The sequence below is a fragment of the Haliaeetus leucocephalus genome, unplaced genomic scaffold (genome assembly GCF_000737465.1).
Source record: "Haliaeetus leucocephalus isolate CR32 unplaced genomic scaffold, Haliaeetus_leucocephalus-4.0 Scaffold1, whole genome shotgun sequence".
Lineage (NCBI taxonomy): Eukaryota > Metazoa > Chordata > Aves > Accipitriformes > Accipitridae > Haliaeetus > Haliaeetus leucocephalus.
Window position 1 is genome coordinate 4,847,389 of NW_010972437.1, and position 20,494 is coordinate 4,867,882.

Below are 20,494 nucleotides of genomic sequence, written 5' to 3' on the forward strand. Positions count from 1 at the left end.
TACCTTGAAAATGGCAAGACCCTGAGGTTTTTCAGAGATCCTCCTTCATTTTAACTTGGAACATTTTGTATCATCCAGTTTATGGTGCAGCCCTAGAGACTGCTTTGGCATAATGGAAAGTGTGAAATTACTTTATAAAGGCAGCAGTGAGAGCAGACATATTCAGGAGCCTCTTAAGCCATTTTTTCTGCTGGGGAAACGGAAACACAGAGCCACGTCGTTAGTGCAGCTTGGTAGAATTGAGGCAGTTACCAGCACGAGCGGATTCTGTATGTTTGTGACAGCTCATTGCTGACCCTGTTACTGATTCGACAGGAAGGTCAACCTATAGATTCCTATTGGGTTTTGCTGTAGGTGTCTGCCCTTTCACATCTCCTCCCAGGGGTTTACTCTTCTGCATAGAGTGTTTCCCAAATGTGGGTCTTCAAAGGAAAAAGTACAGCAAACTGGAATTTGGAAAGTGGTGAGAAAGGACTTTATAGCCTCAACTCTGTGTAAGTCAGACTTTTCCTTCTTAATTCCTTCATCCAGAAACAGTCCTGCCTGGTAGGGTTTTCCTATCTGCTTTTAGCTAGAATGTGATAAAAAGTCAGGCAAGTGGGTCCAGTTCTTAGACTTGAGTTCAGTCCATTTAAATAAGTGCTGAATTTCTCTTCCATAGAGAGTGAAAAAAAAAAAAAATTATTGAGGAAAAAAAAAATCCATACTTGGCCAATTAACAGGGTTCAAAGCCAGGGCAGGGCCCAGTTTCCCAGAGTGTGAATGAAGGGTATCCTTCCACTTATGGCTCTGAAATCTCTGGATACATTTCCTGTGGTTTTGCAGTTGGAGGGTTATAGCCCTATCGTCATTTCTCTGGTATTATAACTAATACCGTGATTAATAGGATTTGTGCTATAGAAGGCAAAAAAAAACTTATTTAAAAATCATGAGGAAGCTTTAAGAGCCATGAAATAATTAGTGCCTTTCACAGAAGGTTTTATGTTATTATACAGCCTGGAATGAGGCTCTGTGTTAGGCCAGGATTTCAAAGCTCCTTAGAGGCTTTCGATATCTAACTTGAGATATTTTGCCGAGTGTGAGGTTCAGAATGGGGATTCCTACTGTTTTCTAATAATCAGTTCCTTTCATGTACTAATAATAGAGGCACCCTGCACTGGTTTAGAGACGGTCTGCATTTGTGTGCATGAGCCTCTATCTCCCAGCATGCTTATCTCCACGTTGGACTGCTGATTCAAACACCGTATAGATATATGGCTGGAAAATCCCCATTGTTTGTCCTCTTGAATCATCAGGACTGACTGTCATTTCACCAACATTTCTTCTAGAGGCAAGTGCCACCTTAAGCAGCCTCCATTCCCCATCTCTATCCCTGGCTGCTCATTCCTGCTCCTGTGTCACCTCTCACATGTGGGCTACATGAACTGGGGAGCCTGTAACTTGGTTTTCTTCCTGAGTTACTCTAAATGAGAACAGTTTATTTACCCAGTTCATCATCTGGCTGCACAAACAGTAGCACTAATGACCAGTAGTACTCATGAAGGGATGACACAGGAATAGAACCAAACGGGAAGGGAACGAAGAGGAAGGAGCTACTTAGGCTGGCAGTGCTACTTATGGAAGTACGACCTGAGGGAATGTGAACTGCAGTGTCTCCAGTTCTCTCGTGGCATGGAGAGTAAGCAAACCTGACAAACTTAAGATCCATCATTCAAATTTCAAGAGATCAGGCACAGGTTTTACATTCAAAAACTCCACTTTATTGATTAACACTGTGCTGAGAAGGACTTCATGTGGGCTGGATTAGACTGCAGCATGCCACCAGCATGCTTTTGTGGCTGAGCCGAACATGTGACAAGTGCCAAATGAATGACTACAAGGCTTCTCTACATAAAACATAAAATATAACTTCCCAACAAAACTAAGCAAAATCAGCTAGGGTGATTCCTTCAGCTGGTTCATCACAGGAGAAGCAAGCAGTTAGAGGGCAGAGAGAGAGGACAATGACTTACACCAACTTAAAGTGCTTGCTGAAATACAGGCATTGTAAATATGCTTCTGGCTGAAACTATGCCTCTTCCAAAGTGGACTGAGCCGAGCTGCACCAAGACCTTTCACTACAGTAAAAGGTGCCTTCTTGGAGAAGCATGGCAGAGTAGCAAGTATAGAGAAGCTGTTTTGCTTTGTCTGATGGCATGCACCAGAGAGTTAACAGCTAGATTTAGGGTGGATACACAACAGATAAAACAATCCCCAGAGTATAATTAATTTCAATTCAATAAATATAACTCATTGTCTGATTTGGCAAGGAATCTCACTAAAGGTCCAGGGGGAAAAAAGAGAAAAGAAAAAAAAAAATCACCTGCCCTGTTACCTTGGAAATGCAAAACTAGATCCAAATTCATGGACTGGAATAGCATCTTTTGTAAAAAAAAAAAGACTCAGAAAATATAAATATAAATCCATATTCATATGACATTCAGTGACTGGTGCTCTGAATGCTTTCACACCTCAACTCAGCAAAATTTAAGCATTTGCTGAAAACCTTGTGTTGCAAAGTACAAGCATGCACAAATAACTATTTTCTTAAATTCTTCACCAAAGAGAGGCAGAGTGCTGAGCTGACCCTGAAGAGTATGATTTTACTATGTACTGAACTTCCTCAGCTCCCTCTGATGCCTTTAGGACTGATGCCTGATGGCTCACAAGAAACCTTGAAGAATGAGGGCCCAAATGAGTGCAGGGATGGCACTTCAGAACACACACCTAGATTTTCAATACAGAACATTTTAGAGGGTTTGCTGTAGCCTCCTAAAAAGCTAAGAGGGTAGCAAAAGAGAGCAAATTCTGGATTCAGGTTCAGATTCCAGCTCTCTCCTTCCTGTGCACAGAGAGTTTGCTTTGGGCAGACCTGCCCTGCTTACATGATACACACACCAGTCAAGAATGCATCCTCATCCAGAGCTGTCAAATTACCCTTGGTGCAAGCCACCTTCCAACATACTCACATGGCTGAATGCTGCAAGACACCTTCTCTTTGGAGAGCTTTCAAGCTTCCAAGACTGATTTGGGGCAGCTTCTAAGACTGATTTTACAGGTGAGCAGAGACAAGGGTCCTACCCCTTGGTCTTTGCTGTGGCAGGGTGAGTCCATAAGCAGTTTGGAAACATGGATCACAGCAAGCCACACTAGCTTGCTTCCCCCTACAGACCACCTTACTAATATGTGCCAGCTGTGAGATGCAGTCCCTGCTTGTGGCTGTCCAGGTAGCTGTAATTGTCCTCACAGCTGTTTCCCAACTCTGAGTGAGAAAAGGAATCATCTACCAGATGCACAACTGCAACAACCAGGCTTTATATTTCTTCCATCTTTAATGTATTTTTTTACAGATGCCTGTTTTCTTGCAATCTTATCACAAGTTTCTGTGAGGCCAAGTTCCCTATGTCATGTATCCCAGCTTTCATTTTAAGGGAAAGGAATTGTCTATCATATGCAAAGTGTAACTAATATGAGACAAATCTAATGTTGGAGAAGAGAAAGTGAATAAAAAACCCTGACATTTTTCATGTCAAAATTTCACCATTTTTTGAGGAAATCTGATAATTTGGGGGGTTGTCTGGATGATAAGCTTTGAATGCTTGGAGTTAGAAGTACTGATTTATAATATCATATCACATGCTCCAGAGTCATCTTAAATATGTGGCTTCACCTCTTTAGCACAACTCATCCATATCAATAGGCACAAGGCACTTTTCATGTGGTAAGTAATAATAATAACACTAAACATCTGCAACTGCAACCAGCACAGAAATCCAGATATGCTTTATCTCACATATTTCAGCAACTAAAATGAGGTTGGAGGAGGCTTTACTGGCCCACACTTTGCTCAGTGAAGACCTACTCCTGAACCCCACAATTCACAATAAAGGCCGAAGACACCACTGAAGCCCTGGACCCTTCAGGATGAGACACTGTACTGCTTTCTACCTTCTGCCAGTAGACCTGTCTGCCAGCTTTTATTTGTCACCTCAGAATGGCAGGCGTTTCTACCACAGCTCACAGCCTGTGCTGCCACTGAGCGTATCAGCTGCTGCCAGCAAAGGTGGGCAGAATGAGTCCCCAGCGCAGCTCTGGTGCAGGAAGACACCTTCAGCGGTGAAAGGGGCTCAACAATGTGACCCCTGGGATGGCAAACACATGCAGGAGTGGCACCTGGCAGTGAAGCTGCATACGCTTTCACTGATGTTCACAGCAGCAACAACATTCAATCTCAGCAGGACCCTTTCGGCTATAAAATCAAGTGCTAAAATGTCAGTGTCCTTTATGCGCAGTGGTAGATCCAGCACGAGCCAGGGCAGTGTGAATCTGTGCTGGTTTCCAGCAAAGGCCAGTCTTTCTCCATCAAGAGTGATTCCTCCGGCTCTACACCAAGGCAGAGTACTGGCAGACAGAGGTTATTGCTCTTCTCACTCTCTTTCTTCTTTTGCACAGGTATTGGGGGTCCCAACTGAGGACACCTGGCCAGGACTTTCCAAGCTCCCCAACTATAACCCAGGTAGGATTTAACTCACAAGAATGCCAACTTTTTCTCTGAGCCACTAGCCACTCAATTTTTGGGTCAGTAATTCTCATTATGAAAAACCCTGTGCTTCAGTGTTACTAAATCCCTTGAGCTACTTAATGATTGTTGTAGGACCCACAACAACACTGGGATTGGCCTAGTATAAAAGCAAAGGTACACGTGTGGCAAAGTTGCCTCACTGAGTGCCGGGTATATATTAGGCTGATGGAAGATTTCATTGCTGCAAGTGCTGACAATGTAAAGTCTCCACTCCTCAGTGCAAAGGACCGATGTCTCCTGATTTAGACTGGAAAAGCTGACAGGTACCTGGAGACACAGTTTATCTGAACTGTCCTTATTTTTATGGAGATTGGTTTGGGGGCCTTTAAACCTCAGTTTTAAAGGTCACTGTCCCTGATTTTGATGTGGGCAAGGTGAGAAATCTGTGTGATTTATAAAGCTGGCTTCTTTTATTTCCACATGGGCTGGTAGAGAAGTCTGTGTCCTGGACTTCAAAGGGCCAGTTGTCTCTTATTTTGATGTGGGCAGGTTGAGAAGTATGCTTTGAAAAGCTAGCTCAGTCACTCTCCCTCTCCCTCCCTCTCTCCCCCTTTCTCTCTCTTTTTGTTTAATGTTTTCTCTTGGGAAAATATATTCAAGTGTCAGTGAGGGGGAAATGATGAGCACTGATTCTCAGCCTCTCAGCAGGATCATTCTGTAAGAGAAATATAAAAGTGAAATATTAAAAACCCTAGAATGTGAAATCCACCCATCTACAATCTAGCCATTCTCTCTCACTTGTACCCTAAGAGAGTGGTGGGGGGAGCCTGTCTATCTGGAAGGGGGAAAAAAGAGCAGGGGGGAGAGGAGGACGGAGAAGACGTGCTTTAAGCAAGAGGTTTACAGGTTTAGTAGAGCATAGTAACATCTTTTCAAAGAAGTGGGTGTTGCTCTGTGACCCAGTCCAAGATGCCCCTCCTTTGATTCTGGTGCATGAACACTAAACAGCCCCCATTTTCACATGGTAGCCGCGATTGGCTGAACAATAACCTGGTCTCACAGTCGAAAGGACTGGAATCTTTCACACAATTAGCTGAGACACATTAATCAAACCAGCGTGAAATGGGAATGTGTCGCTGTCCACAGCAAGTTTAATTTGGACAGGGAGCAAGCAAAGAGCAGACAGCTGGAGGAAGCACTTTCTTCTCTAAGTTGTTGAAGGCTTGGCTGGATAGTCTACAAGTTGGGAAGGGTAGTCTGGGAGGAAAGAAATGCCCATGTGTGGGACAAACTGATCACAAAGAATTTTTTTATGCCAGTCATCTGCTCATACAAGGCCAAAAACTCTCAGCGATGATGATTAGGTGTCCTGATGCTATACAGAGGGACAATCTAGAAGTGCAAGCATTAAGGCTACACTAGCAAAGAAGCTAGTACAGACAACAGAGAATGTGTGAGTGCCCAGAACTGCCCTGAGCGGTGACTCCCACTTAGTTCTATTTTGTCTGAGCAGCAGTGCTGTCCTCTGCTGCTGTGGGGGATGCCAGTGGCAGGGCTGGGAGGGAGAGGACAAGCACCTAGGCAGCATGGGAAGTAAAGACAAGTCTAGTCACCATAAGAAATTTTCAAGTCTGAGTTGCTTTCAAGCTTGATAGAAAGTTTCCCTAATGGACTCCAGTGGGGCAGAATGGACCTGTGCTGTGCTGTGATCCTATGATGCTGGTGCCTTTTGTGGCTGGAGCAGACAGAAATACAGGAGTTAGAGGACACCTTCCTGTGGGAACACCCCACCATGCTAGCAAACACATGGGAGAGGGGTGCTAAGCCAGTGTTTGGGGCAATAGCTGTGCCATCTGGAGAGGCAGCATCCCTTTTCCTCTCCTCAGAGCCTGCTTAAGGGGTTCCGAGCTGCTCCAGCCACGTACTGGAACCAAGCTCTTGGCTCACATCTGGATTATACAAACCAGTCTGGATAGAAGAAGGTTAGTCATATAAGGTTGGACTATTTGCCCTAGTCATGAACTAGATCAAGTCAGTTTTTGATGGGGCTGCTGGTAAAAAGGCAAATTAGTCTCTTTGTTTAAAGCTATTTGCCATTCACACGCTCCTGTGCACTTCCCCTCTCTTTCCTGAAGCACAAGTGCTGCTTCCCCCCCAGGACACACTCAGCCCAAGTGGAAGCTGTGGAGTCTGCCTGAGAAAACCTTCTCTCTTGAGGTTATTTCCAGTCCAGTTGTGCGAATCTGAATGCCTGGGATGGTTCAGATAAGCAAACAAACTTTGGAGCGCTTCCCCAAATCTGATGGCTTGAATGCTTTTAGCTAGTCCTATTGATGTTCGCAGTGAGCGCAGGCAGCAAACAAACAAACAGGTTCCTGCCCGAGGCAAGGAACTAACACGGGCAAAACAAAGCACTGAGGTGTGATCCTATTCTCATTGAAGTGGATGGCAAAACTCCCACTGGATTCAGCAGTGTAGGCTCAGCCCCAGAATGAGGTTGTTACTGGGAGGGTTCCTGGGCCAGGTGGGTTAGTAGGAATCTTTGAAATGAAAGCTGGAAATCTTTAGATGTTTTCCTATCCCTACTGTGGGCTTGAGCACATCCTGCTGCAGTGTCTGAAGAGGAGATACAGCATGGGCTGTGGGGTCTGTGAGCCAGGCACACACAGGGCAGCTGGAGCAAGAGCAGCTCCCCTTCCCCATCTATGGGCAACTGGCAAGGGATGAAATGTGCAAAGGAGTATTTGACCACCCTATGCCCCTGTGCCTTCTTGCACAAAGAAGTTCAGAAATAGGCCTCATGCCCATTGCCTACAGTTTGTCAAAATCTCAACCTGTGCCTAACCCGAAGTGAACAGGAAGGGTGGGTGAGCAACTCTTCTGTGGCCAGCCCTGCAGCTCATGATCTCGCCCCCTCTCTGCAGGAGAGCCACTTGGGGTAGGGAATTACATGCAGCCGTGGGGCCTGAAAGCATGGTTTTACCCCAGCCCTGGCTTGAGAACCAGTTCCTGCAGAACATGAAGGGTTGGGAGAGCTCCTGCCCCACGATTCAGCGCACTCGCTGCCCTTTCCCTGGCTCCCCAGGCTTAGGAGCCCTGCCCATAGCGACAAGGCTTTGCCCTGTGTTTGTTCATTTGTTCTGTTCCCCTCATTTTGCTTCCCCTGAAAGAGGCAGTTGTAGCTCTGTTAACACTATTTTTGAAAGCTCTCACGCTGTGTGAGCTCAAATCCTTGCATTAATCTACTGCTGTGTTCATTTCACTGCGCTGAAAAGCAGGGAGTTTAAATCCCCTCTAAACACCATTGGTGACACCAGAAGGCCAGTGTTTTGATCCAGCCCCATTAATGGTTACAAGTTTGAATCTAGACAGCAGGGGTCAAGGGCAGGAAAGGATTAGGAATCACAGCCCATGACATTAAGCTAGTGCTTTTGCCAAACTGGGAATACTGGAGCGCCCAATGTACCGAGTTGTTTTTTGTTTCCTTTTTCTGACATTTGGATTCCAAAGAGTGGGGAATAGTGCTTATTTGTTTATAACATGATGAACTCGCTATGAGTGAGCTTTACTCCTTGCTTTATTGCACAGGCTGACTAATGAAGTTTCCTATGCCAGCTAGCATCATCTCACTTAGCAGACACGGGTTTTACACTGCCTTTTTCAGATGCAGCAATGACTTTTAAATTAAGCCTAGCTTTTCACCTATCTGCAGGCTTTGCTACGCTGAATGAGATTTAGAAGCTTTCCAGAATCAACTTCTGCTCCCGAGTACGGATTTTTATTATCTGTTGCATTTCCAAAATGTCACCAGCAGATGGAGGCAACAAGCAGCAGGCTCTAAAACGCAAACTCAAGTGACATTTTTGAGAATGCAGATGAAGTCTGCACTCCCGAGTGCGCTCTTTTTTTCCGCTTTTTTTTAATCTCACTTTTTATGCTGATGCTTCATTTAACAAATCGGATGGTTGGAAACTGAATTCTAAAACGATGACATTTTTATTGTCATAATAAACTGCATGTGGCTTTGATCCCAAAGGGAAGAGCAGCACTGTAACTAATGCACAATATATGCTGGTCAGGCTGTAGGGAAACTTCCTATCTGTCAGGCACTGGGCACAGGCTGCACTTTCCAGCCTGCCACACAGACAGAGCTCTGCTTCTGTCCTGCAGCCACAGAGGTTTCACTAATGAGAGAAATTTTCTCTGTGAGCCTGCAACCCCAGCGTTCATCCAGCAGCACTTGGCATCCTCTTTCTCTCTCTTCATCAATTAGGAAAGTTTAACTTTTGTCCTCTGGCTTGCTTGCCTCATTATCAGTTCATTAGCCACTTCCACCTGGGTTTTCATTTTCAGGAAGGTATTTCCTCATTAGCACGCGCTGACTTGCATTCGGATAGAAAATAACAAACCCAAGTGCTACCTTTCAGATCTACTCGTATTGTTAGAAAAGCCAATCAGCCCTACACAATCCCATCATTTAATGTCTATATCATCATTGTAAGACAATTAAATCAGTAGTTCATCCACTTTTTGGAATGATATCCAAATATTCTTTATCTCTTACCTTTAAGGAGGAGGTGTTAACGTTGTTTTACAATTTTAGATTGGTCTTAATCTTACAGTAGGGAAAATATTTACTGCTCTGTTCTTACCCTGCTCAACACAATGGGGCCTCAGCATTCTCTAAGGGTTTGTCTATATGGGGTCAGTCAGGAGATTAATCTGAACTGATTTAAAGTGGATTAGTTAACTGCATTAAAACCTTGAGCAGAGACACACTGTTTTCTTACCCATATCTTCCATTTATAATCAAAGCTCTGTATACTCAAAGTGGCAAGTTTGGCAGTCCTCACCCAAGCAGAATTCTCCACTGAGAGATGTGTTTGGACGGGGACAGCAGTAGTTGGCTCCCTGGCTCTTACAATACCCCTTGTAGATAATTATTAATCTCCATGTTATATAAATGATGAATTTCAGTCAAGAGGCTTACTCGAGACAGCGAAGACTATCATTCAGGTATTCCTCCCAGTTCCCAGTAAGCAAGCTGCTATTTCTGTCTGTAATGTAAAGAAAATCCTATTTCCTCTTTGGAATGTTAATCCTGAAAATGCACTCCACAAAAACAAAGTGACATTTCACTTACATATCACTGAAATATTTTGCCCTGCTGTTATCAAATGAACATGCATTTTTAAACTTTTATGTTAAACTCATTAAAGAATATTAAGGTTAAAAGATTTCAGTAGAGTTAAAGTACAATATTTAAGTAAACCTGACATTTTTATTAAATATTAAAGGAACTTTATATATTGTCATGGAATATTTCCATCTCACAAATGAAAATTTTCTGGCAGAAAGTTACAACATCTGAAAGTTTTTGGCCAGCTCTGTGAAGAGGTAAAAATTTCTACCTCATACAAAAAAAATCTTATGCCTTTCCAAACCATTTTAAAAATTGTTTTTCTTATATTCTGCCTGGAAACTTTACATCTCTACTCAGTATGGACAATTTATTTCTACATTTTTATTACAGTCAAGGGGGCAAAATGAAGGAAAGAGGATCCAGAGAAAATGTTATTAGTGATCCAAGAGGAACGTTCTGCCAGAGTTAATCTCAGTGACTGATTTGGGAAGGGGCTATTCAAGATACTAATATGTAACTTCTATATATGGGTGATAATTCCAGTGCTCTGGCACCTAAACAGTCATTAATCGCATTCCAGGTTATATTGCCATTTACTGCTTTAGCAATTACCTTAGTATTTGGGTGTAGGAGAACACTTCGATTGTGAACTGTTACTTACCCTTTGATAGACAGGTTTAACAACCTGCTTGCCTGGCTTAATGGTGAAAGATTGCTGCTGGAAAGGTTAAGTGCTGAAAGTTCAGTCATTTTCACTTTTTCAAATTGTTGGTGCATCAAGTCAGATACTGAGTGACCAAGCCCCTAGGCCTGGCACTCTGGAAATGGCCACGCAGGTGAAGGGAGAGGGGACTGCTGCTTTGCCCACAGCTGGCAGCCTCTGTCCCTGAATGATGTGGCTGGTGCTTCTGGGCAGGAAGGGAGGGCAGATGCTCTCAGGTGGTGCAGGATAAGCCCCAGCCGAGCTCCCAGTCTACTGGCAACAGACCAATGGCATTTGCTTCCTGGTGGTCTCGCTGCCGTGGGGAATACTTGTCCAGGCTGGGCTGGAAGAGGGGTCTACACCACCCTTCCTGCTCTCCTTTCCATGGCTAGAGCACCATTCACCTCTGCTGTCAGAAACGGTGCTCAGGAAAATGTAGCTGGGTAGAAACTACAGCCTTTCTGATGCAAGAAAATGTCTCTGTTGATCAGCACTAAGAGGAAATCTTCCAGGCTTAAGCCATTCATTCATATCTAAGCCTGAGAAAATTCATGCTTTGTAAGAAAACATTTGAGGAATGTATTCCTCCACATTTTCCACAATGTTTAGAAATGTGTCCTTGAAAAATGGCAACAACACAGCCTTCCCAAAACTGCAAACTCTGCAAAGTTCCAGTCTGGTAGAGATGTTTGAATCAGTAAGTACAAAGCCTGCATGAAAATGGTTAACTTGATAAACAACAAACTTAGTGAGGGATTGACAGCAAGAGCAGTGGGCAAGAAGAGAGTAGGACCCAAGTGTCTTTGCTCTGTCCCCAGTCTTTCTGCCAGATCCATGCAGAAAACCCCATGTGCCCACACGGCAATACATAAAGCTCAGCAGCCCCTTCGTAAGCCAAGACAATTGCTGGGGATTCAGGCCTGCAAACCTCTTTCTGCTTCCTTCATGTGAAGGCTTTAGGGACTGATACTGCTTTTATTGAAGTCAAAGCTAAGTTTCACCCTGTAACAGGAGGGCCAAGGCCTATATTCACAGATGTATGAAAGGAAAGGGTTACAGAACTGGAACAGCCTTATTAACATCAATGCTGGTACTCAAGTCCTATCGGAATAATGTATATTTATAAACACTAAGAAGACAGATTCTATAGGGCCCTTTGAAATTCTGAGCACACATTTTTTTAAGGGCTCAAAGAATGGTTTTTGGCTTGATTTTCATTTAATCCTGTGATTACATATTACACTTTCTAGAACTGGTTGCTTCCAGGAGACCTCAGAGACTCCGAGTCATCTGTGACAGGTAAGCTACCTATAACGGCAATGTCAAAATCGCCTCTGGGTTTATTTGTTTCTTTATGTAATCATTTAATTTGAAATTAGCTCTTTGGGCAAGCACAGGAAGAGCGGGGTGGCTCTGTAGTAACAAGCAGATCTAATGTCAGTTAAGTAACTGCTTTCGAGAGATCGCAGTAGAGGTAGGCATATAGTGGGTTTATTATTCTCAGAGGAGTAGTGATTATTCTCAGATACGCGGTGATTCAATGACATTATGAGCAGCTTTTTGTGGGGCACAGTTCAATTCAGAATGTCGTACTTTCCCAGGCCCTCTTGCCCAGACTGAAGACAGACTTTACACTGTCCCAATTTTCATTTCTGGAAACAGACTGTAGGAATGTTGCTCACAGTGGTAAGGAAGACGTGCTAGGAGAGCGTTTTCATGAGACAATGAAATAATCTTGTGATTAGTTAGGAGGGGAAAAATCGCATTCTTCAGTGGCCAAAAGCTATGAGACTAGGGCCATGGTTACACACCTTGGCTTGACCAGGCACACCACCACCACCACCACCGCCCAGTCTTGGTGTGTAACCATGGCCCTAGTCTCATAGCTTTTGGCCACTGAAGAATGTGATTTTTTTAAGCACATATATGTACACACACACACACATATACATAATGTAAATATGTATCAGTGGAAGAAATTTAAAATTAGGCAAAGTGCCCTAACCTAGCTCAGAGAGTCATTAAAATCGAATCCACCCCCCAGTACTGATTTGGAGGCACACAACAGGCTTTATAGGTACGTAGGAAAATACTAGATAGGATTTGTCCTCATGATTGTGTTCATGCACAGGTCAAGAATCAAACATTCTTTGAGGACATAACCACATTTTTCATTGCTGCTGTTTATTACCTGCTCAGCTCATTGCTTGGGATCCAGTGGTGCTTGGGAGGAAGTGTGCTGCCCTTCAGAGCTGGGTTTCCCAGACACTGTTCTGAATGGCTGAACATGCTGAAGTTTTCAGCAAAGCACAAGTTGCTGAAATGCCAGCCATTGTCACGCACATCTTCAGAAACACACAAAGCTCAGTACGTCCGATGCCCTGATAATGCAGGTCCTGGAAGAGAACAAATCCTCTCTCAGCCTGAACATAGAAATAACTATATTCCTTGCAACTCTGCTGTATTGCACTTCTGCTTTTTGGCCATAATCCCTTGACAGGCCCCATTACAGCCCCATACTGACGGGCTGGCCCAGTGCCTCTGCGGCAGAACTCTGGGCTGCATGTGAGCCAGCTCCAACTCTGCGTTACACAGTCCTTATGCTGGTGTGGCCGAAAGGCTGCCTTGGCATGCTTGGGTCTTGAAAAGGAAAGAACTGCTTCATACAGACTGCTCAGCCATAACTCTCCATGGCCAATTAAGAAATCAAAGGGGAGGTCTGTGCGGAGCTTGGCCACCACCAGGAAGCCTGAGACATGGTGGGAAGCACTGAACCATGTTGTTGCCCAGTGTGGGAGTCTGCAGCAGGAACGAGCAAGGGGGCAGAGGGTCTCCAGTAGGACCCTGCCATGGCAGGGGCAGCCTGTGGTGCAGCTCTAGCAAGCAGCCTCAGGCTGGATGCTTTGGTTCCCTGTCCCGTCCCTGCTCCCCAAGGCAGCAGGGGCTCAAAACGTTTTGCTGGAGGTGAGAATTCAGCAGTTACCTACCACAGTGAGGCCAGATACCTTTTACAGATCTGTTTCTCAGGATATCTGCCTCTCTCTCTCTGTGCTTTCTCCTTTCTTTTTTTTACATCTTATCTGCTCAAAACAAAACTGTCAGCATGTCAAATGTCCTGTGTAGAGAGGTGGGGTGCAGGGGCAGGGGGATCCCGGCGCCTGATGTCACTTGGAGGGGAAGCACGGGCGGGGGCTGAGGGAGGAAGCACAACAGGCCATGCTCCGATGGGCCTCCTGATGCTGAAACATGATCAGAACAAACAAACAAAGTAAAAGCTGTAAAACTAAATGACTATATTTGTTTCTTTGTTGGTTTGTTTTCTCTCTTCCACTTCCTTGTCCCCAGCTGTGTGCTCCTCTAGAAAGCAGCCACTTGGCATTGGTATTTGCTGGGCATGGAGCATGTGTGTATTACATCTATTTTAAGCACTTCTCCTGAGAAACAGATTCATCTCTGTGAATCCCCAACACATTTTACAACCAGCTGCACTACAGGTACTAGGGTAGGAAAAGGGGAAATGGTATTTTCTTTAGTTTTTTAGTTTTGACCTCTGGTCTGTTCAGTGGGCCAGTCAGGTTATTTTGTGCACTTGCATTGTCACTGTAAACTGGTAACACCAACCTCTGATATTCAGTTATGACATATAAACCTCATCCTCAGTTATGACATGTAAAATATAGTCTCCCCAGCAGCATTTCCCCTTTTACTTACAACCTTCTTTTTACAAAATAACAATTTCTTTTCAAAATTCCTCTGAAAACATGAGTTTGAGCTGAAATCTTGGATGCATATTCTCCAACAAAATCAAACTCACATGGAGAAGCAAATGTCCTGGAAAGCTATATAGTTGGGGTGGGTTTATCCAGCTCCCCTGTGTCCCTCCACTGTCTCTGCCTCAAGCTCTGAGAAGGGCTGGGTCAAGTTCTGGTTCCAGCTTTCTTTCTTGTGTTCATCTCCTATACTATTTTTTTCTCTTGTTTTCCTAGGCTGAGCAGGGTGCCAGCAGCAGAGGATTTAGCCTCCAGGATGCTTACAGCCTTCCCTCGAGGCCGGATCTCTGCGCAAGATGCGCTTCTTCATGACTTCTTCAGCCTTCTGCCTCCTCAGCTCTACCAGGTTCCTACTGGTAAGTTAACTCTCGATTTCATCTCACCAAGAAAAAGCTATTTCACATGCTATTTATTATGAGTTTATTCTGTACTTTGAAAGTCTCTGCCATTCACTGGCATGTCTTTTTCTTTTCTGCCTGCCCTCCCTCCCCACTCCCGTATGCTGCAAAGTTTACATCCCATTGCAAATTTGACAGCCTGTTTTTCTGTTTTCTTCCACTTGATCACAGTGCTAATACTAGAAAGGGACCTGGATGGGCTGCTGCCATGGTACATTTACAAAGTGGAGGTGTATATGCTTTGACAGGTCGTTTCTCCCCCATTCTGTAACCCCAGGGGCCCAGGGCTTTCCCTCGGGCTGGCTCACACTGTGTATTCAGCGTAACTCACATGCTGGTCCCTCCTGATGTCCTGAATTCCCAGCTGCTCAGCATGGTGTGCTAGCTCCAATTCCCTTGGACTGCTCCTCCTGCTCCCTTTTGATGTTCAGAGACAACAGCTGTTCCTCATACCCTGTCGTACCAGTTCTCCCTCAGTTTTACCTGCTTTATTTTCTTCTTTCCTTGCCCCCTTCTCTTAAGCACACAGCTGCATACTCACAGATCTGCCTCTCCTGCCCTGAGCTGAGAATAGATACAGGGTCTCTCAAGCTACAGGTTCTGTTCCTCACTAGGAAAAGCTCCCAACTATCAGGCAACGGGCCAGAGAGCCCTTGCATTGCCCCTTGCTTCCTGGGCACCCGCTACACTAGTTAATTTGGTGGGTTTATTTAAGATAGGGGCAATTAAGAAGAAGCCTTCTTGGACTGTGTTGTCAAGGTATTTGAAAACCTAATTTCTGGCTCCTGCGACACATCCCAAGCGAAGGAGCGGCCAGCTAGCGTCTCTCCCAAACCGCTGCCCTTCAGAAGGTGCTGTGTGTGTATGTGCATGAGTGAGAGACATCTGCATTCCTTTTCTGTTCACCCAGCCACAGAGCACAAATCTACTTTGACACTTTTAGAAAAATGAAAAGATGGAATCTCGCAGGAGCCTGCCTGTGCCGGGGGGGGAGGAGGGGAGCACGCACAGCAGGAGGGAAGTTGACTTTTCTTTATACATATAGGGTTTTTTCCATGCAGAGTTTAAATTATGCCTGATAAAAGGAGTTTCGTGGATGTTTCAGTTCTTTCAAACCCTCCTGGCTTCCTCCCAATTAAATGAGGTTTGTCAAAGCCACAGGGCTCTGCTGCTGCCGGAGAGGCGGACAAGCACTTCCCGCAGTGACATCTCCAATCCCCAAGGGAGAAGATGAAAGTGTCAGTGCCAAGAGAGAGAGAGAGAGTGTGGAAAAAAACAGGTACAGAGACAGACAGTGTGAGAGAAAGGGAGAGAGTGAGGAGAAATAGAAGGAATGAGAAAACAGATTGGCATAATGTGTCAATCTCTCTGACATGCTGCCAGAGAGGGGATAGATTAATTTCACCTGGGTTTATGCACCATCCCATATTTATTATCCCCCATATTACGGCGAGAAGTACCTTGTGGACAGGAAACTGCATGGCGTTATCATAGCAACCAATGTGCTGGGAACAGAATCAAAGTGCACAGGGCTGAAACAAGTACAGTATGATCATGCAAGACCATATTCATGAGTGACTCATTAAGCCTGTAAAAATTAGGCAATTCTGAATAATTCCCCATGTAGCCATCCCTATTGCCATAACCGTGTAAGACATTTGTTCTCTTGTGTCATTTTGGCATCACACTATTTTGGAATTTAACTGTATCATTTTAAAATTCTCATTGCTATGATAACACAGTGCAGATTTTAAATATATTCTGTTCCCACTTTGTTCTGGAGGATGCTGGCTATTAATCCCTATCCTCTGAAGGAGAAAGTTAAAGCAGAAGGGCAAAGAATGAGCTGGAGATGAAAGGTGAAAGGAGGAGGGGGTTGATCCCAAGGTGTGTGAGAGAGTAAGAGGGAAACAACATTTGAAAAAATAAAAGGTTCCCATAAGAAATTATCTTCTGTTTTTATGAAATAATTGTATCCATTACTGTCCTTTTTATAAGTTGCTATGACAAGCTGGAAGCTAGAGGATTTTTTCAAAGGTCAATTCCTGGGAAAAAAATAATTGGAGAAATCAGTGTTTCAAAGATAAGTACCCCTCCAAATGGTGTGTTTCTGATTACTGAGGGGAATGCTAATGGCTGGAGGCTGGCTGCTGCCCCTGGGAAAGGGGATAGGGAGCATGGGGCTCTTTGCTTCCTGGTGGTCAGCTCCTGCAGAGGGGAACAGGTTGCTGTTGCTTATGCTCATCTGGATGCAAAGTGCTAGAAAAAAAGAGTAGCTTACGCTGTAAGAGACGAAGACTCCCCTGAGTGGGGCTGGTCCACAGATGGGCCAGCTCTCCTACTGCTGCTTGCTCCTGTGCCTCTAGTGCTAGAAGGGGCTGCCAAGGCCCAGGTTCAAATCCCACTCATCGTCTTGGTGGCCTTAATTCTACACATGCCACCAACACCTCTGGATATAGCAACAGAGGAGAGGGGCAGGGGATTCTCCAGCTTCCTTCCACTGCAGCTAGTAGCCTAAGGGGTGGCACTGATGACCTTTCGTAAAACTGGAGCATTTGCTGTCCTTTTTCTGGCCTAAGCCAATCCTGAGACAATTATCTTTGTGCAGTGCAGCCTTGCACTGCAGCAGCTCTGATAAAACTTAAGTCTAACCCTTTGCCATCTGCTAAAGCAGAATGTTTTCTGTCCAATTAATCACTCCTGGAAGAAAGATGAGATCCTTGAATCAAGAAAGCATGAGCTGTGCTCTCAACTCAGTGTCAGTCCTGAAGTGCAAAGGGCCTCCTGAGAAGGTATCTCACTCTGCTGTCAGACAGGTCAGACACAGTAACAATTGCAGCTTATTATTCTTAGTTATAGATTTGGCTTATTTTCCCTCTTTTGCCCTCGAGCGCTTTCTCGCAAGCAGGGATGGTGAGCAGTGTGATTTGGAGTTAGCACCAGTGCACTCCCAAGAAAACATACTGCAAGAAGAGCTCTGGCCAAACAACGCAGGCACATGGGCCAGGGAGGCCTGAGCTGGCACCTCAGATCCTATCCCCACAGGACCAATGTCCAGGCTCAGTATACACCTTTCTCACAGTTCAGGAGACATTCAACTCTGGGCATACCATCAGCATAGCAGTTAGTCCTTAAGTCCAATTTATGCTCCATGAGGAGGATTGCGTGTTGTGTGGATGTGATCCTGGCTTTGACTAGGAGAGACTTGCTCCTTTTGGATAGGGTTGGTCTCTGACTGTTACCTCCCCCCAGCAATTCAAAACCACTGTGCCAGGTGGTGATGACACTGTGCTGTTTCTCCTAAAACAGCCCGCTATTCAGCTTTTCAGAGACAAGGAGGAGGAGGGACGCTTGATGTTGACAGAGCACTGTCATTTTAATGCCAATTGCATCAAAATTAGTGCAGAGCAAGCATAGGCAATGAGGAGGTTAAGGCTGCAAGCTACTGCCTACCAAAAATCCCATTACTATTGGGATTAGCCAGCGCCGGTATATATTATCACAGGGCACTTAGAAAGAAGAGCTGGCTTTCATGGACATCTTGTTTGGATTGGCTGGTATCCCTAGGTTCTCCTACATAGCTAAAAAGTTTATATAGTCACATTTTTTTACTTCTGTGCTTTGCCACCTCTGTACTCAGCAAATGGATATCCTTCACTGCAAATCAGATACAGCCACCTAGAAAGTGTGTATACACTTAATGTGTATACACTATAATGTGTCTTAATAAGGGAATAAACCAAAGCTGGTGTTGAGCAGCGAATCAGCTGTCACTCCTGAACCAGAAGCAGTCTTTTCTGTAAGGTGATAAAGCAAATCTTCACTTAACTCAGGAAAAATACCCCTCACTTCACCTGGCCTGATCTCCACAGTGGTAGAAGGTCTGCTTGCATAAATACTGACAGGACACTGAGGTTTTGTATTCCGTCATTAAGCCACCACCCTAGGAAAGAGCCATTGCAACATCACAGCAGATGTGTGCCAAGGGCACAGGCCTCTGGAGATGTTGCCCTGCTTAAGCTCTTCCCCAGGCGCTGGCCTGGAGCAGATGTCGTGCTGGCAGGTGCTGGGCCCTGTTTAGGAGCACAGGGCGAAGGGGAAGATGGGAAAAGAAGGAAAGTTTTCTTTGCTTACTCCCCAGCTCATGCTCTTGCAAAAGCACAACTGGCGCAAAGTTTGGCCCACATGACTTGTGGAAACAAAGTCCTACAGACATGGATCAAATGCTCTGACTCCTCATTGATCTCAGGCCAGAGAATCTCTATAAAGGTCTTATTGTTCAGGGAGATGAACTGCTTTTGGGGGGGAGTGCTGTTAATACGCTTCATGGAGGCAGACGCTATTGCATCAGAGGTAGCAGATTTTTTTCTGTATTTTGTCTAATTGCAAGTTATATGTGAGGTTTCTTTCCATTTTCCCTTTAACACTCTTAAATGCAAACCTGAGAAGATTTATTTGTCTTGTTTGCTGTGAAAGACATCTGGACTGGAACTCCCATGTAGTCATTTTGCATCCTCAGGTGCACTTCTGCCTTCACCCAGTTATCAGCAGAAAAGAGCAAATGGGGATGTAGTGATCGGATTTCTAAGGCACAAAAGTTAAAGCTAAGTTTGAGATTGTGACAGCAAGCAACCATGAGCCTAGGAACTCAATTAGCCTGAAAGACAACTATCTCATTATCTTTTCTAAAATGATATAAATACATAAGAATATAAAAATTTAAAATAAACTCTCTCTCTATTGACTGTCTAGATGACTGAATTTCACTGCTCAATTTCTTTAAACACCCACTTTAGTATTTATTTATTCTAAGCGTGAAGCAGCTACGATAATTAGACTGTCAGATTTGGTAAGTTAATGAGGAGTCACTGGAGTGGAAGGTTTTGCATTTGTGAGATTGCTGAAGGAGAGAAGCCCCGTGCCTTCGCTCTATCTCTTTTTTCTTTTTCTTTTTTTCCCCCTCCACTGGGTGGGAAGGAGAGAGCTTGGCAGCATGGAGATCCATTTGAATCCTTTTGATTAGCAGGTTGCATTCCTACCACCATTCTACCAAATAGTATTTTCCTGGTTGCTCCAAGAAAAAGAAAAAGAAACCGTAGATGAGATTTCTAGAGAAGTGTGCCTAGATTAAAGAAATAATTTTCAAAAAAAATCAGAAGGAATGGAGGTGTGAGAAATAGGATCCTGAATTAATTTATATTGTGGCTAATGTCACAGGAGAGCATTAGGAAAGTAGCACAATGAAGGAAAAGGACTGTTTTGCAGCTTTCTCTTTAACCTGATTTTTCCACAGGACAATCAGTGCTTACAGTTCCAGGAGTGAGACTGCAACCTGAAATCTGTGACCTGTTTGCTTCTTACCGAAAAGGCCATCTCTCAGGAGGTTCAAGCAAGTTTTGATAGAAAGCAGGGATGATATTGACTAATTCTTGGGTAAGCACATAGTTGCCACTGTCAAAGCTGCTGCCATCATGCTTAGCACATGAATTCCTTTGTGTACTGAAGGTGGGAAAACAGAACTGATACCCAGGCTGGATGACCACATCCCAGGCTGAGGACAAGGTGGGAAATCTCACATTCAGAGAGAAGAGATCAGCAAGCCAATGGCCCCTGAGGCACAATGCTCAGTGGGATGTTTGGGTTTGTTTTGTCATATTCCCAAGTCTCAGACCAGTGCCTTTTCCTCTGATGCCACCCCAGTCAAAATATTGCTTAATTTCCCTGTTGCTTAAACTGACCAAATCGCTATGTTTGCCTTTGTCCTTGTCTATTGAGTTCACATTTTACAGCTTACTTGTTTTGATTTCACATGCAATGGAACCTGAGCAGAGCTAGGCAAAATCTCCTTAGCTCATAACATCCTTGGTTTTAATTAATCACTATTTTAATATGACATACCTCAAAATGATGCTTCAGCAT

General features: G+C 44.4%; 1 protein-coding gene across 1 annotated transcript in view; it reads left to right on the forward strand.

Annotated features, from left to right (window-relative positions):
• Nucleotides 1-19,975, forward strand: part of CDK15 (cyclin-dependent kinase 15) — a 34,897-nt gene extending 14,922 nt beyond the window's left edge. Inside the window, 4 exon segments of the mRNA XM_010569114.1 lie at nucleotides 4,492-4,555; nucleotides 11,658-11,706; nucleotides 14,394-14,533; nucleotides 19,869-19,975. Coding sequence (XP_010567416.1) covers nucleotides 4,492-4,555; nucleotides 11,658-11,706; nucleotides 14,394-14,533; nucleotides 19,869-19,975 — 360 coding nt within the window.
• Nucleotides 19,976-20,494: the final 519 nt, after the last annotated feature.